General features: G+C 40.3%; 1 protein-coding gene across 2 annotated transcripts in view; it reads right to left on the minus strand.

Moving 5' to 3' along the window:
• LOC124155965 (solute carrier family 13 member 5) overlaps positions 1–17,166 on the minus strand; it is an 80,090-nt gene extending 62,924 nt beyond the window's left edge. The window contains exon 1 of one of the 2 annotated variants that reach the window (XM_046530205.1): positions 16,602–17,166. In XM_046530205.1, coding sequence (XP_046386161.1) covers positions 16,602–16,700 — 99 coding nt within the window. In that variant the 5' untranslated portion in view covers positions 16,701–17,166. The remainder of the gene's footprint in view (positions 1–16,601) is intronic. The other variant, XM_046530204.1, reaches the window with a different exon arrangement.
• Between the last annotated feature and the right edge of the window lie 467 nt (positions 17,167–17,633).

Below are 17,633 nucleotides of genomic sequence, written 5' to 3' on the forward strand. Positions count from 1 at the left end.
AACTAGCATTGCTGTCGTACATTATTACACGTTGAAGTATTTTTGTGAGAGATATTTCATTTTAAATGGGTGAGGTGGTGGCGGCGGACATATCGGATTTTGGCGGCTAAGTTTGAGTTGAGACTTGAGTGAGATCTCGTAATACCAACGTGGCAACCGAGTTTGAGTCGGGATCAAGATTTGAGTAACGTTATGGAAACGGTCCTCAGCCTATCCTTCCGCTAGTTAACATCTATTCTCCATCGGTTAATGATTGTCAAAGACAGTTGAAAAACCACTTTCGAAGATTTGCATTTTCCTTCTAACTTAATTTGGCACTTCGATTTCCGATTTCTGTATTCCGACGAAACTCAAATACATCCACCATATGAGGTCGCTATGAGTTCTCACCTAATTTCTATCGCAACACTGCAGCGAAATTAACTGAAATTAAGAACAAAACAACTGCTTGGCTGAGTCTCCAAAGAAGTTCATCAAAGCTGACTTCGTAGAGACAGCAAAATATAAATCACCAAAATTGTGGTAATCGACGGGAGTACGGCAGTCACAGGATTTTTAGCCTAAAATAGGTCACTTGAAATGCAGTCATTTATTCTACGAGATAGGTCACAATTTCAGTAGGTACAAACTATTGAAAGAAAAACAGGATTTGAGTGAATGGGATAATTAAAGTGGAAATAAATGGAAGAGTAAAGAGAGACCGAAAACGACGGAGAAGCTGGAAGGTAAATTATAAAAAGAAGGTAATTTCGACTTGTAAAAAAAAGGTACAAAAGGTATTTATGGTTGTTTTTATTGGATGCGAGTTTAAACTAATTTCATTAAAAAAAGCCAGATGCTTCAGTATCTACGGGCACAAATCCTGTCAATGAGATCCAAAATCAAGCATGCGTAACTAAATATTCTAGAATAGGTCATTTAAAAAGAAATGTATACATAGTTTCATAATCACACGAATTTATAAAGAGTACGCCAACCGATACTAACTTAACTCTAACGAGAAGTTAACTGTAACGTTGACAAAGGATAAAAAAACCACTAATTCCCAACAATGCCTGATGGCTATTTAAAGCGTAATGAAATCATTTCTCATCATATACTGTTTGGATAAAGATGATTTTTTTAAATCGTACCCTCTCTGCAGCAAGTCCGCAGAGGTTACAGGGGGAAAACCCCCAGGAAAACATTGAAGTGGTCCCAGAACAGAGGTGGTTGTTTAGGCAGATTTCTCTGTATTTCTAGTGCCGAGAGATTAAGCACTTAGGGGTGAAACGTCAAGAGGAGAGGGTAGGATCTTGAGGGGGAGAGGAAGTTGAGGAGAGGTGAGGTGAACGACTTCTACCACAGCCTCACGTCCCTGGCCAGAGGAAAAAGCTGGGGAATGCCAGTCATGAGTGTCCTTATCTCCCGCACGCGTACATTCTCAACACTGCCTGGCCACGCGTCTCGAACCAAAGTAAATACAAGGAAAACGACGAAGATGAAGCTATTACCGATGCCCCACGTGAGGGAGACACGCACGCACGCCCACCGCGTCACATCACTCACGAATGTCCCATTCCATAGAGGGAGAGATCTCACAAGAGCTACACGATCACCTAACCCGAATTACGCACGCGTGATCTTCATTTATTTGCGTCTTTTTTAAACTGGCGACTTCATTAACTACGTTCAGCTAGTCGCGAGCTATTCTCCATTTCATTAATCACATACATACATCTCTTGAATTGTGAGGAAGTTTTCCTGGCGGAAATGACTATCCTTTACAGTGTTGATAGCATTTATGTGAGATACAATCAGTGAATTTTTTCAGTTACATACGAAGATCTTTGACATTCCAAAGGCAAAACGCCGCGACAAAAATTTATTTAAAAAAAGTGGGCGACGATAAGCGCACAGATCACCAAGAAGTAAGAACGCGAGGTAAAAGCTTCTTATGAAACGCAAACTAGAAGTTAAACTATTGAAAATCATAAGGAAGCCCAACGGGCAGAAATTCTCTTTTCCTGACAATATCACAAATGACTATTTACAAAAACTTTTACGCAGGATAAAGATGCAAGACATTTTTGTTTTATTATTATTAAAAACTTAATTTCACGCTTAGTAATTTGCGACGATTTTGCAATAAAATGTGTGTGTCGACAATACAATTAAATACGCGACGAATTGGCGATATGCGTGAAAAATAAAGCACGAAAATTATAATTCTTTGCACAATGATTTTGGTCAATTCATGTATCCTTCAAAGACGCCTTCAAAAACTGGCTTATTAAAGGGAAGAGAAAGAAAAACACCTTCAGCAATTACAGTAATTCCTATTATTCGCAAATTCTCCTCGGTTCCAGCGAGGGCCGTTACAGTTTCTGATCAATTGGATCCGCCTCCGTCGAGAGAAAGTGTCCTCAATAAAAGCTGAGCCTCTCGATCCGACGGTCGATACAAACAGAACCTCAAAAGAGGACAGACCAAGGGTTCCACATGAGAACGAATAAAAATTTTGCATAGAGCAATTGTAAGCAGTGCCCGTATTTACCCAGCTATATGAAACAGGCAAGCCAACTGGGTCAGTCATTGTCCGAGATGCACGGACCACATATGATAACGCACCGGTAGCTGTTTGATTTATGTTTCCCTGACATCGAATAACGCGTCATCGACGGTCATACCCTTCCCGCCACCGATTTTATTACACTCCCTGGAACATCGGTGGTTACCCTCATCACAGTTGGTCAACAAATGACACCAAGTCTGCCCACATATGTCCATCAATAATATGAAGATACCGGTGGGAGAAGAGGAACTAAAAATAAGGAAAAGACAAACTATTACCTTCTTTTTACTTTTTTGAGTTATAAATTAAAGCAATTTCATAAAGGAGTACTAGTTTGAACAAAGAACACTACGTATGGAAAAAAAGAATCATGGAGTAGGGAAGAAATGGAATGGAAAATAAAGAAGAGGAGTTCTGCTGTAACGCAAAGGTATATCGCCATTTTGGAATTAATCATACCGTCCCTCTGCATCCTGGAAGTTACGTCAAATATGTACCTATTTTCAGGGAAATAATTAAACAATGTTCCACGACAAAGTTTCCCAACCTTAGGATTATAAAAATACGGCGGCTATTTCTATTCACTGAGAAATAAATCACTTAGTAATGTTCCACAAAAACTTTGTTCCAACCCTAGGTTTCAACTACAATATAGTCTTCATAAGGGTCGGAACAATAACATTTTTGTGGAACATTACTAGGTAATTTATTTCGCACTATTGGCATGTAGTTCCACCACGTGAAGCCTGAATATTTGATATGTAGACTATTTCTATCAACTTGCAAAGTTAATCACTATTCTTATCCGAGGGCAATTACTTCGTAACCTCAGGAGCTCTCCTTTAGTGGATCTGTTTTCGTTAGGATGATATTCCAATTCTCTATTTTTCTTCCAGAATTATCAATTTTACCACACGTACTAATAAAATACCCATTAGGAAACACGTCTCCATTTCTATTTGCTCGATGATGCCAGTCAGCATTAGTTTTTTATTCTAAAAAAATTATAAAAAATTGTTCATACCTTCATGTATTACTTTATTGTAACCATTGTTTATAGCCCTGATGAAGATAAAAGAAAATATCGCAACGTCTGCAAGCATTTTTTCATTTCATTTCCCTGACCTACACTCTATCAACTACTATTCTTATTGTCCCTTTCGACATTTGAACTTCTGTTGTCGCTGTTCAAAAAGGAGTCAGAAAACACTATTTACAACATAGCAATAAGAGAAATTTTTCAAGGAGACCTTACAGCAACGTGAAAGCCCAATGTTCTAGACGAACTCTCAAAGGAGGAAACCGTCCCTCGTTTCCCTCGCCCATATTTCAGCCTATACCACTGCACTCACTGTCTGTAATTAATCTGCTGAATTCCCGTAACAAGTTGAAACGGTGCTCGATATGCTTCGGTTCAAAACAGTGAGAAGGTTATCAGAAGAAGGATTATCATTTTGGTTGGTCAACGGCGTCTAAGTTCCTGAATTCTAGTCAGGAATTACACCGTCTAAAATCCGGAGTAGTTGTGGTGAGTATCAATTACAGTTATTAACTAAGTTATCGGTGAATGAGGTGGTTGGGCACAGATAGTCGCGGTAGATGTTACATTCGTTTTCACCTTTTATATTAATAGATATGAACATAAACCCTTATTATAATAACATTGTATCTGAGAAATCATTAAGGTCCATCAACGTTAGGCCATACGCCATCATAAGGATTCGATCCTACTGTACGTGTATCCTTTTATTCAAAGAGATTTGAGAGCTTTATTAGGAATTAAAATGCTTATAATTCAAAATAGAAGCCGTAATAAATAAGTACGTTAAAATAAAAAAACTGAAACTAAACAGTGGAGCCCATTCTTATTTCAAGAAGATTAATGGAAATTTTCAGGGAGCAAAGTAAATTAAATTTTAATCGATTCATAAAATTTTATCAGAATGCTGGAAAATCTTTTTGCATTGCACATCAGAACATCTGAATAGCAGATAACTTTAAGAGGCGTCGTTACTCTAACTAATATCAGCGTGATCAAAAAATTAACGTTGAGATCACCATGATTCAAACTATAAAAAATACCAAACGGTCAAATAATGTTCATGTAGTAACTCATGTAGTAACCAATGAACCTACCGAAAACCACACCTCGCTCACACCAAATATGAGATACCGATCTCATCGGTATGGATTAACGAGCAGCTGGCCGCTCCCTAGAGCGTACACGCATTACGCGTGCTATTAAGCCTATAAGCTCCACCTCATTATCCTGTTTAAGAACTGGATACGCTACCGTGACTCCAATTTCATCCACAATGAGAAGGGATGCCGCGCATTGTAACTTTTGTACTATCTCTCCTCCTCAATTCAACTACTCCCCGTCGTGCCGTTAAATCTCATGTTACTCAATATGGGATCACCTCCCACTGACCACTAATGACATCCTTGACCAAGTAGGAGCTGGTAACGTCAGCTTTGAAGAAAATGTGCGACCCTCAAGTTCAATGAGACTGCTATCCGCCGACGTTGACCGGGTCCACGTATTCAAAATAAAGGCGATGTTTAAATCAACAGTGGGATTGCTAACTTACCTATAGATGCTCTTATGAATATGGAAAAGCAATCATGAGCATACGTGGAGCTCAAGGATGAGGGTGTAGGCTCTACTATTGACCGAGACAGAAAATTTTCAGCGTAAATCCTGGATACTTATCTCTTATCATACGGAAAGACAAAGGCAAGGAAAGTGGAAGGAAATTAAAATCAATGTTAGGCTAATACTCAGCCTAAAAAAGGCATTTAACTCAACACCGATCATCGTTATCTGCACCAATACTCTTCCTAGTTCTAAAAATTTAATTATTTACGCCCAGGTAAATCAAGTTAAGTTGTTGTAAACAAAGTTTAACTTCACTTCACCTCAGGCCACTCTTGGACAATGCATCCAATTCGTGAGCCTCAAGACAAACACAATCTCACCTAAGCTTTCGTCACAGAGTGATAAACGAAGACCTATAGGGATGAGGAGGCCTGAGTGCATGACCGGAGTCATGTCTGGAGAGGTCAGTGAGACCTTGTGCTTCAACCACGTGGTCGCACCAGTACGCCACCCGTGCGTGAGACGCGCGATACGTTTGGAGGACACGCTGGTGCAAAAACGCTTTCGTTTTCCTCCGTTGAAGCTCCAGCTGGAACTAGTGAACAAACCCACAATCCACTAACACGAGGAATTGGCATTTACATTTAGAGAGAGCAATCAAAAGTTTAAGTCATTTGCGCCGGAGTGAAGGCTTAGAAAGGGACTGGAGAGGAACCTGGCGTCGTCTGCTAAAAACGAATTAAGCTACCAGGATCCACGGCTTAGTGCCCAATCCGACGGATGGATTGCCGTGTTACCCTCCACAGAACATTCAATTGGGCTCAACCTCTGAAAAGTGTCTAACATGCCTGAAATTCGAACCCGGGCCCGATTGATCTGAAGCCAACAACCTAGCGGTCTCACCAATCCAGTTCCCTACAAACACAATATCAGAATATTGTAGTTTCTTCTACAATCCGGTCCTACATTTTTTGTAATTGATTGACTGGGTCATCAATGTATGTAGTCGAATAACGACACTGTCTGTATTCATCGAATGACTCCAACGATTTCGTACCGATAACGGTCACATTCGCGATATTAGGGAAGGATCCACACAAAGATGACGGAGGCATTGTTTTGGAGGCCCAACGAAGCCATTAGGCTTATAATCGCCCGTCTCGTAACAGTCTCGAATGTCCATGCACTTGATGCCCGGAAGTCAGACGAAGAGCAATTGATAAGAGTGGAGTTAGCACCAGCTAAAATCGGACGCAATGAGAACTTCGGAACAGAAGCGCTGAAAAAATACTGTGGAAAATAGTGATGAGGCATCCACAGACCTAGGGTTTATTTACTTGACAGACTCGCGGGATACGCACTATTTTTCTAGCTACGGGTGACTGTTCATGTGGGAACTTGCGTTTTCTACATCAAATACCGATTACGGAGGAGATGGCCTTAAAACCAACTTCGATTAACGGCAGATACAATTAAATCAATGTCGTTGTTACACTGCACATGTTTGCGTTGAACCTTTCACTCCACGACGAATAGCCATCAACCGCACAAAATAACATGAGGAATTTTTTTTCCTTTTATTACTAGAACTTTTTAAATTTAATTTGATTCCAAGTCTTTAGAATTGAAATATTACGATTGATTTGCACCAATCATGAATGAAAAGCATAATTTAACCCGTTCTCTCACTTTAACAATTTCTTCTATCCTTAAAAATACCTGATCTTGCTTGAAAACTGAAGACATATTGTTTCATTAAAGTCTTAATTGATTGTGACGATGATAACTTTCGGAGAGGAATATGAATTTGGATCAATACTGCCATGGAAGCCTACGAAAGGATTCCAGTGGGGCAAAAAAATCAGGGTAAACCTTTTCAGGGACTACCACTACTCGAGTCGGTTTGCTGGAATTACATATCAATATAATAATATAATATATTTTGTAGCCACATTCATTCACAAAAATTCTTAGGGGGAAAATTGGTTTCCACTCAGGAGTCAGAGGTTTTCTACCGAGACCTTGGTTGGATAATATCTATTCCAGAAGAGTGCAATCCAACTATTTGTTGATGAGAGAATGAATAATGCTATTAATTTTTATCTTAGTATTATTAATGCTATTCCGCATCTAACGAAAAATCGGCTGCACTAACGGCACTGTCTAAAATTTCCATGAAATTCACCCAGGTCGATGCAGTTAAGAAATGCAAAAGTTACAGAATGTACAAAATCGATAAAATGCTAAGAGGGTGCATTAATTCCGCACAACCGGTCGTATTCTGTCATTTTTCGTGACGTATCGTTAGTTCAAAACCTACCCTTTTATCTTAAAAATTTCAAGGCATTACAACATGGTCTATTTATGAAAAGTATACATTGCAATATACTTAAGCATGTCGCATATGGAAATTTGAAATCTGAGAGAAATACCTAGGTCAAATTTTTAATACAGGAAAATGTTGAAAATGACGAAATCTGTATACCCTGAAAATGAAAATACGATAATGAAAGTTGAAAAAAAATTCTCACCGTAAAAGACTAAAAGTGCAGAAGTGATGCTTCGTGTGAAGAAAACAATATCACACGCATTTCTGGGATCGGAAGAATATCTGACCGGACTAAAGAAGAAATAAAATGTAATGAACATGAATCTCATTTACACGGGTACTGTAATCGAGCATGTCGCTTTGCTTGCGATGGAATTTCCGCGCGTGAGGTCACTTGCCTGACCTTGAATCGGTTGTATCTTCCCGGAGGACTGTCTGAAGCGCTTCTGAAGGAAAAGCTGAGCGAAAAACGCAGAGTGGAGGCATAGATACCAAAATAATATCGCCTCGGCTGCTCTTAATTGCTCGCGGAGATGTTTTCGTGCGGTTGTATTCTGAAAATGACGAATACATGGAGTCTCGGTGGGTAAGCGCTTCAATCCTTTCTAATTGCTTTCATGTCAAATTTACGGGAGACGACTTTTACGACATGGACAGACTCATTTTGGCGGAGGGTTCGCTTGAAAGTGAAGAGACGCACTTGAGAAGAGAAACGCGTCAAACTTTTATGAAAATGCTTCCTAACTATCGTTACAATCAGACGTGCTCTACCAGTAGCTGTGGTTTCACTGAGTGAATGGCATAGAAAATTCCCAGTGCCAACAGCTCCGGTTATGATCGCTTATCGGAAAAAAACTAATCATAAGCATCCCTCTATAATCCAAGTGCTTTTATTTTACTGATTTGAATAAAATATTGTTCACAAATGTTTCCCTTAAATGATTGAACGATTAAAAAAATATATTTTACAGGCCAGGGTAAATTTCGCATCGACTGCCTCCCCTAAAATTATATTCCCCTTTATTTTATTTTGAACCGACAACCTTCATTGGAGTAAATTACGGCATTTCACATCCAAGGAGCCTATCAATAAACAATATACGGTCACAAATACACATTCCGTGGGAATAGTTAACCAACTCAGGCGGAAATGGAACCCGCGAACTTTGATTCGAAAGGCGAGGATTTCAACCCGCCACCTCCGAGAGAGTACTTTTAACTCTTCAAATGCTTCTTCTGGACTTCATTCTCCTCTTTCCACATCTATCCATCGGCATTCCGATCGTTTCCCATCTTTCCCCTCAATGTCCCTGCATTTTTCACGCCATAGTTCTCTAAATAATTCCCGCGCACATCGCCGATTGCTCGAAGCGCCTGCTCCCTCTCTTTTTAATCTTCACCAACTTCCTTTCGCCTCCCTCCATGACAATTAACTCTCAGTTTTCCACCCTTATCATATCTCACGAATACCCCGCTGCCATTCATCACGCGTGTCACACATGGTAAAATTGCCAATAGTAATCAATCCCTCTTGATCTCATTGCCTCAGTGAATGTTTAAATCTGTACTTTCCCGTTGAAAAATTAAGATTTTGAAGTGCTTTTGAATAACATCCAACTAGGTCATTTGAATAATTGACATACAGGGCCTTGCCGATTCCGTTGATGCCTAAAGTGAGCCTTATGAAACACGAGCTGATGTGGAAATCAATGAGAAATGAGTGACATCACATGGCATATTCAAAGGCTCTCCGAAAAAAATTGCTAGTCAAGGCATCGCTTCGAAAAAATCCTTGACCTCTGAGACGTCAGTGGACCAAGAGGAAAATTTCCAGTACGCAAATTTAATAAAAAACTAAAAGATCCTATGAGGTTTCGCGATATCTAGTTTACATAAAGATGTGCAAAGCTCAAGCGCGGATATGTTTGAGAGTTGGACGCAACAGAAAAAAATGGTAATTCAAGAGCAGGAGCAAGGATGTATGCTCCGCGCGAATGTTATGAAAGAAATGTTACATAGGCCGATTAGAAGTCAACAGTGATGGAGTAAGGAGCCACAAGATTGTCCCGTAGACTAAACACTAACAGTAAGCGATGGTTTTCGTGAGCACTAAATGGGTATAAAGATGGATAAACTGAAAAGCTTCTTCTTCTTCAAGTATTAGACTACTGAGCCTGTTCCGGCTCCACATTTCCATCTTTTCCTTGGTCTTCCTATACTTCTCTTACCAAATGGTTGATGTTCCATTGCTTGTTTTGGAATTCTTCCATTTGGCATTCCAAGTAAGTATATGTTCCTTCCACCTGTGTATGTAGTCTTGTATTTTGTCAGTGACTGCCTGCACACCAAGTTCATCTCTTATTTGAGTGTTTCTAAATTTATCCAATCTTGTGCAGCCTTTCACTGACCTTAAAAATTTCATTTCCGATGATTCTATTTAATTCATTCTTTTTTGTACCCAACATTCTGATACGTAGGGTACAGTAGGGACTGCCATCACTTTATAAAATTTTATTTGTGTTTCTTTCCTCGTTTTTTTTAAAGTTCTTCTAATTGTGCCACGTTTTCTCTGGAAAGTGTTAACTTTATTAATAATATGTTTGTCCTCGTCATATGTTATATCGCATCCTAAGTACTGAAAGTGCGACACTTGCTCAAGGACTTGGCTACAAGAAATTGGCTACAGAAAAGCAATAAAGTTAATATCACGCGTAAGGCGTTATACCTGAAACATTAAAGCTTGATCCAGAATAATTTCCCCGAACCCTGAGCAGGGTACAATAACTGGAATACTACCGACTGTTAACGCAGCCTGAGAGAGTGGCATGAATAATGGTGTCATATTCTATGCTAAAACGCACACAAAAGCTAAACCGGATTCAGAATTCTGATCTCAATTCCAGTTCTATCAGAATCACTGACGGTTTGTGCATCGTAAGGGAGAAACAGTGAGGTTCCTAACGGGTCCTCCGTTTGAGTTCTCTGTTAAGCCTGTCCGAATATCGAAGCATCTAGCCTTTAGGCTAAGCTTGTAACAACTATCGGAGCAGTGCTTGAATTTGGCGGACCCTACGAACACGAAAGGAAAGAAAAAAACAAGGTTCATATAATCTACAATACATATTTCATTATTAAGGATAAATAATTAATAAAGTATTAATACTGTAGGACGGGAAAGAAAATTATTTAACTATAATTGAAATGAAAAAAGGCAACAGAGGCAGACGGTCCTGAGCAGTCATTAAGACCCCCAAGTAGCGAGAAGACACACCCGTCTGCCAATCTCGACTTCCGGAATCGCTATCCAAATTCGTCCGAGCTGACCCGTTCACCGCGAGACAGTGCAGACGAAAACCGGGAATCGTTTTACCTCGCTTTCTGACCAACAACGGACGCGTCCAGGGGAAAATCGCCTTGCGCAGCCGAGAAGACGAGAACGCTCTCGATCGTTCGACCTATATTTTCCGGCGCAGTCGAGGAGGAAGGCGAAGGTCGTGGCAGCGCCTTCTTCCTCGTGGGATTCCGAGCGCGTCCGCCGAGGAAGACGTGACCCCAGAGACGCGGAGAAAGACAGCTGTGCGGCCGGCGAGTGACGACAATGCGCGCGCGAAATACGAAAACTACTAAAAGAAAACGATAGCTGCGTCTGAATTGCGTGCCTGAACTACGCGTAGCTGGCATGCTTGAGCTTTGCACATGATACCGTTCCCTTATTTCCGAAAGCGCTCGAAGACTATCCGATCATAAACAGAAATAAGAAACTATAATTGTAGTATAAAATAGATGTAGTCGAAATGAAGTAGTAGAGTATATTCCAACCAGAATCGGAGTTCTCAGCGAGACCTATCCGAATATCTAATCATCTATCCTGTTGCCTAACCATCTATCAACCATCGGAGCGGACTTAATGAGTACTTCTGTTGTTTAGTTAGACGGACACTTCGAATACCTAATGGAGCAAAAACTAGGTTCTTATTGTTTATAATATAAATGAGTGGTTATAGATACACTATAATTAATACTAGATATCTATACGGGAAGTTAGTGAATTTAATTAAACGTTAAATTGAAAGAAGTAGCGGAAACAGCAAAGACTAATATAAAAATCCTGTTTGTAGTGGCACTAAAATGGCTATGGAAAAAAGGGGAAAAACGAATAAGAAAAGGGGGACAGGCGTGAGACAGAAGGAATGATGGGCTTCTTTGAAATAACCTGCTGGCACCACATTCGTGGATATAGGGCTGCCGCAATCTTAGATATCTCGATCGGCAAACTGCCTCCAGCAATAATAATTGCAGGTTATTTGCTGATGCGAGTGAAGGTGGCACAGCAAAGCCTAGGACACCCATGACGTTAATAATGCGCACTTCAGCGTATGCGAGCGGCTTTAAGAAGTGCTCCGGGAGGACACTGAGAGAGCTGTAAAGAGAGCCAGTTTTGCGCAAAATACATGAGGTACGCAGTGGAGATTCGCGATCCTTCACATTAACCGGGCATGTAAATGTGTGCGTTACCCAGAAGTTCCGTTGAGAGCGACTTATTCAATTAACGCGTCACCATTTAACACTGGCTTATAGGAACAATTAGCATTACATTGACTGTATAGAGATCACTTAACGTGACATTACAGTGCTCAAGGGTATATGGCGGCGTTCATAGAAAAATTAGCAAAAGAACTTGGCCGAATTACCACGAAAATTATTGTAACGTTTCATCGATTTTAAATGAGCGTTAATATTTTTAACACGCAGTGCCGCAGTCATATGTTTCGTGTGCTTTTCCTCCGCGTATTCATTGAGGAAACCTCTAATCAGGGAGGAAATCTCGGGATAAAAAAATAGAATTGATATAATACTAGAGTATTTAAGTCCAAAAAAGACATCGAGGCAACCAAGGAACACTTCAAATCAATTTTAATAGTATGTTTTAGTGGTAATAGTAGTGTTTTAATACTACATTACACCACAAGTTCTTCAGAGTTCTTCTTCCCCGGCCTCGGTAGCAGTAAAGTCCTCGCCTGACTAACGAAAGGTCGCGGGTTCGAGTTCCGCTAGGGTAGGTTGCCCCTATCCAGGGCATTGTTGTTCGTACACGTGTAATTGTTAACATTTTTGTACACCCCGATGTAAAATGGCCAATATGTGCTGTATTCGGTGGCATTGGAATAAATCAAATAAATAAAGAACAATAGCTACCATTACGTAACATTGGAAAGAGTTTTTCACGGGATATCGACCATCACGAGTAATTTATTTTGTAAACGTCCCGAAGCTATGAAGCTCATGTTTCGTTAAAGGCTTAATTTTATTTTTCGCTATTTTTTCAATAAACCAGCCCCTACCATCCACACCCTCAACTCACAGTTTTCAGTTTCATTAGTCGACGGATGTCATGTGAACCTGTTTAAATATGAAGAGAAGTATACAGTCTGTACGATTCCACGGTCATTTCATTGGCCAATCTATATCAACGTCTGGAGCGTCATCACAGAGAAACAATACGCGAGTGAAGAAAAATGCGTAGCAATCCAATTAAGTATCATCTCCCAGCGACGTTCGTAATCTCAACAACGCCTTCATAAGCTTTCATTTTCGCTTTCTTCAACACTGAAATCCATGCATAAAAACGCTCAACTATGTTATGATTTTATATAACACAGTTAGCTAATGCTTGACACGTGATTATGCATATATCATAATCATGTCACGTCGTAGATCACAGTTAGGAAACACGCTCAATATTTATAGTGAACTCGGACGTCTGAAAATTGCATTTCACCTCTTCTTTTTGGGTACATCCATCAATTTTCTACCCCGGGAGTGACAGAAGAAGTTAGGGTTGGGGGAGAGGTTAGTTTACGAAACTTGCAGTGGAACTAAGGTATCACCAATGATAAACTAAATATCAGAGAGATAAATTAAGTTGAAAATTGACATATTCAATGAATAAATCAGGTGATTTTAATCCACACTATTATCTAGACTTGATACAATATATTGGGGACGAACCAAATTTTTTAAATATTAAATATCTAAAGAAGCTCTAGGAAACACACTGCGGAGTTATAGGGAAGGGGCAATATTCGGAATGTTGGTCCACCACCCGCTGAGGTGGGGAGCAGGCAAAATCGGACAGAAGAGTGAGGTGGCGAATAAATAGATGTGTACAGGTGGATTAGCGTCCTGCACGCCTTTCGCGGAAGTCGCGAATGGAGCGTGGGTGGAATAAAATTCCACACCTGCGTGATGGGCAGCCTCTCATTTTGTCACTTTCGTCTCGCCTCAGACGATAATTTTGCTAAATTGATTATTTCCCGGTTAATCTATGGCAAGCGAATAATAGTACACCTCTACATCAGTGAGGACAAAAATGTAACAAAATACGAAAAAAAACTCAAATCAATTCGTGTCACGAAACAGATGACAGATGATGGAAAAAAATCGATAGAATGGCATTTGGCGAAATAAATAATGGATTACCCTTTTTATAAAAAAATCCTAACATTACTATTTGGAAGCACAGTTATATTTAAGCAAGCAGGTAGTCGATGCACACCAAAAAATACAACTGCCATATTTGTTTCAGCACTGACTTTCATGGCTTCCCAATGCAATGCACACGGTTGTATCGCTATTTGATTGTTAATTAACTAATGTGCAGCACTCACGGAAGTAATTAACGAAACTTAAAAACTGGAATTAAGGGATCACCTATGATAGAGTAAGTGGCAGAGAGATGAAGCAAGTGGAAAATTTACACATTCGATGACTAAATCGGGTGATTTTAATCCATACTATTATCTAGAATTGGCACTATATGGCGGGGAAAAACAAAATTTGTATGCATTACATATCTCAAAAGCCCAAAAAATACAGATTTGAGTGGGCTAATAAATGCATCGTGACTAAATGCTCCTGCAATTTATAAACTTTATTCGACGGCCATTCAACCATAGCAAACAATTTTAAACAAATACAACAGAAGAGAATGAGAAAATATACATTTGATATATATTGACCTGAAACTGAATGTGGTAGTTTTTACATCAATATGTAACGACAAGAGGAACCGATTTGTTTCCTTTTTTGCAAGTATGGAATCATAATTCCACAGAATAGCCATATTTCAAATATCTAATGCGGTCAAGCTCTTCAACTCTAAAATGCTATAATGCAAAATTCAGCGTTTGCCGAATCAGAAATTAACCAAGTCATAGCTAAATAGTAAATTATCTTACGTTGTATTGACTAAAAATATTTGTGCTATCAAAAAAGAATTTGTGATGATATTACAAATCGTGGCTTTAAAATATTATTTCATTCATATTTTCACCTAATTTCACCATATGAATGAAAATATATGAGGTAATCCGTTATAAATTTTTGGTGGGGCGTTTGAGTAATTCGTTGAATCGAAAAAATGATTCAAGAATGCTCTTATGCATTTGTATTAATTTATAATCCCTCTGATACACAGTGAAGTGTAAGAGTGATGTGGAAAATGGCTAGGTTCAAGATGACTATAAAGCCTCACTGGTACGAAATGGATGCTACAATGTGGTAATACAAAAAAATCAGAGAAGCATCAATCTAGGAAAACTATTACCCTCTATGACAAGAAAAAACGAATCTTAATTTATGGTTTTCGTGATATACACCTTGAACCGCAATCTGTATCTACAGAACAATAAAAGCTAGCGATAAGAATTGAACCGAAGTCCAAAGCAACTGAAATGATTTCATTCCATACCTTGAAGCTAATAAAACCATAAAAGAAGAATCACAGAGGATTATGGAATGTTGAGAACGTCATGCGTTGACTTCCAAGTAATCGGTTGGAGGAAGTAATTCATCGGAATATGTGTTCTCTAAAAAAGGTAAAATTATAGAAAATTATATTCAAATTCTTTGGTGAGAAATCGACGCTCCTGTGTGGCAATACGAAACATCTGAGAGGACACTCAATGTGTTCAGGAAAAAATGCTTCTTTTCAAAGAATCGCAATTTAAAGTCGCACCAAATCACTAGAGATACAGCAGAAAACGCAAAAATACATTATTTTTCAACGTTAATTCGTAATAATGGGAAGTGAACAGTGTATTCATGCAAATACATAATGGACGCAATAAAATGACAGGTGGAACAGGCAGCGAAAAAAGAGAAGTAACTGAGAGCGATGAAAGATTCTAAAAAAATGAATTTGATGGGAGCGAATTTTTTTATTTATTTTACATGCAATGGCATAAAAAATAACCATTTAGAAGTACAGATTACCGGAATATTGCGCATGTTTGGGAATTTGGATAAAAAAGAGTATTTAACTGTGAGGGCGACGACGCCTCATTTGTGGAAACTGAACTCCACACATATTTTCTCCATTACACGTCCCGTTGGAAACACTATCAAAGAAAGTTCAGGTGAACATACTTCATCACCTGCCTTAGGGAAATAAAGTTTCACTCAATAACGCACCTCATGACTACGCTTGAACACGCTATAACAGCAGCTAAATACATGATTTTTACATGCTAATTTTATAACATAAAAATTAAGTAACAACTGAAGCGCAAGCGGAGAAAAATTTGCAAAAATTCCATAGAAATTAAAAGCACAAGGGAAGGAAAAAAATCCGTTACAGCACATAAGTTTTAATGTCTATGAATGTGATGAAATTATATTATTACCAATGAAAAATATTGAACTCGCCGAAATAGTCTTGTTAATAGTATGACCCCCTCCCCCCCCCCCCCCCCCCCAATATCTCATAAATCATTAGAAAGTCTTCCGGAAACCGATTAAGCACTAACACTTCCGAAGATCGGGCTGATAAATAGTGATATCTCTCCGCATTTTCAACAGTCCGTTCATGCCACTACGAGGGTTAAGCGGGCGCCGAAACACTCGGATATTATTTCTGGACTACGAGCATGGGAAACAGTCCGCCCCAATCCAAATACCACACCATGAACCTCATAGAGACCAGATTATTCCACAACGCACAAACACAATTAGCGCACGCCAAACAAGACCATCCGGAAGGATCACGAGGGAGTCAAACGACATGAAATACATTAAGAACCAAAACAACACGACTAGGTGAAAAAGGGACCGCCCCTCACCTTGGTGTAGCTAGCCAGCGGGATGGGTAGCAGCAACAGGGGCACCAACACCACAACCAGACTCTTCCAGTGCACCATCGCTATCCTTGCGAACGCCATAGCTTCAGGAAGTGAGGAGATCCGTCGGGCTGCGGACAAAAAAATTCCTCGGCCGTTCACTTCGGCTGCTGCGGATCACCTGAGATGGGCCGCGGCGGGCGGGAAAGGCGGCCTGGCAGGCTTACTACGTCACACCTCCCGCTCAAGTCTCCTGGCGGCAGACCGTGCAGAAGAATAGGGAAAGACGGAGTCAACCTTCCCCGATCGCTTTGATTACCCTTAAGGGGGGACACTTGTTGGCGTTTCGACTTCGAAGACTGCTGCGAACCAGAAACGTGTCTCCCAAAGGGACGTCCGAACGGTCCGTTCCCTTTCGACCACCAACACCGGAGAGACAACAGGTGGGGAGTTCCGTCGTCTGTTTTGGCAGACGGAGGGTTGCCGGTGCCCAGTTGGCAGAGGGCTTGTGGCGCTGGAGAGAGAGGGAGAGAGTTGGATGGAGGAGGCTCCGCCGTGGGACTGGAGTTGACTGAATGGGAGGCCGCGACCATCTCTCCTCCCTTTATACACGGCCTTACGATTGCGCGAAACCCATTGGTGAGGGGAGAGGGAGGGAGCGCGGGGGTGTGGGGTGGGGACGCGGCGTGTGTGTGTACGCTCTCTTGTGCGGGGAGTGAGGTGATCGGAGGCGTGGTGAGGGAAGTTTGGTCGCCTATTATTTTCGAGGCACGTGGAGCCAGAGCGAGGAAGACAGCCGCCAGGTTAAAGGGCCTCCGCCGACCCTTGAGGGAAGTTTCGGAGAGTGTCAAATGTTTGTACTCGAGTATTTGAGTGACTAAATACGTAATGGGGTCGTTCACTCGCAAAAGAACTGCTGATGAACTGCTAGTCTGCAATGTTTGAATGATTTTTGAGTCCCGGATTTCGAACACCCCCCTGGTCACACTCGATTCACAAAAAGAATTCAGTTGATGGGAAGAAAAAATACTAAGA

Source organism: Ischnura elegans, chromosome 3 (genome assembly GCF_921293095.1).
Source record: "Ischnura elegans chromosome 3, ioIscEleg1.1, whole genome shotgun sequence".
Lineage (NCBI taxonomy): Eukaryota > Metazoa > Arthropoda > Insecta > Odonata > Coenagrionidae > Ischnura > Ischnura elegans.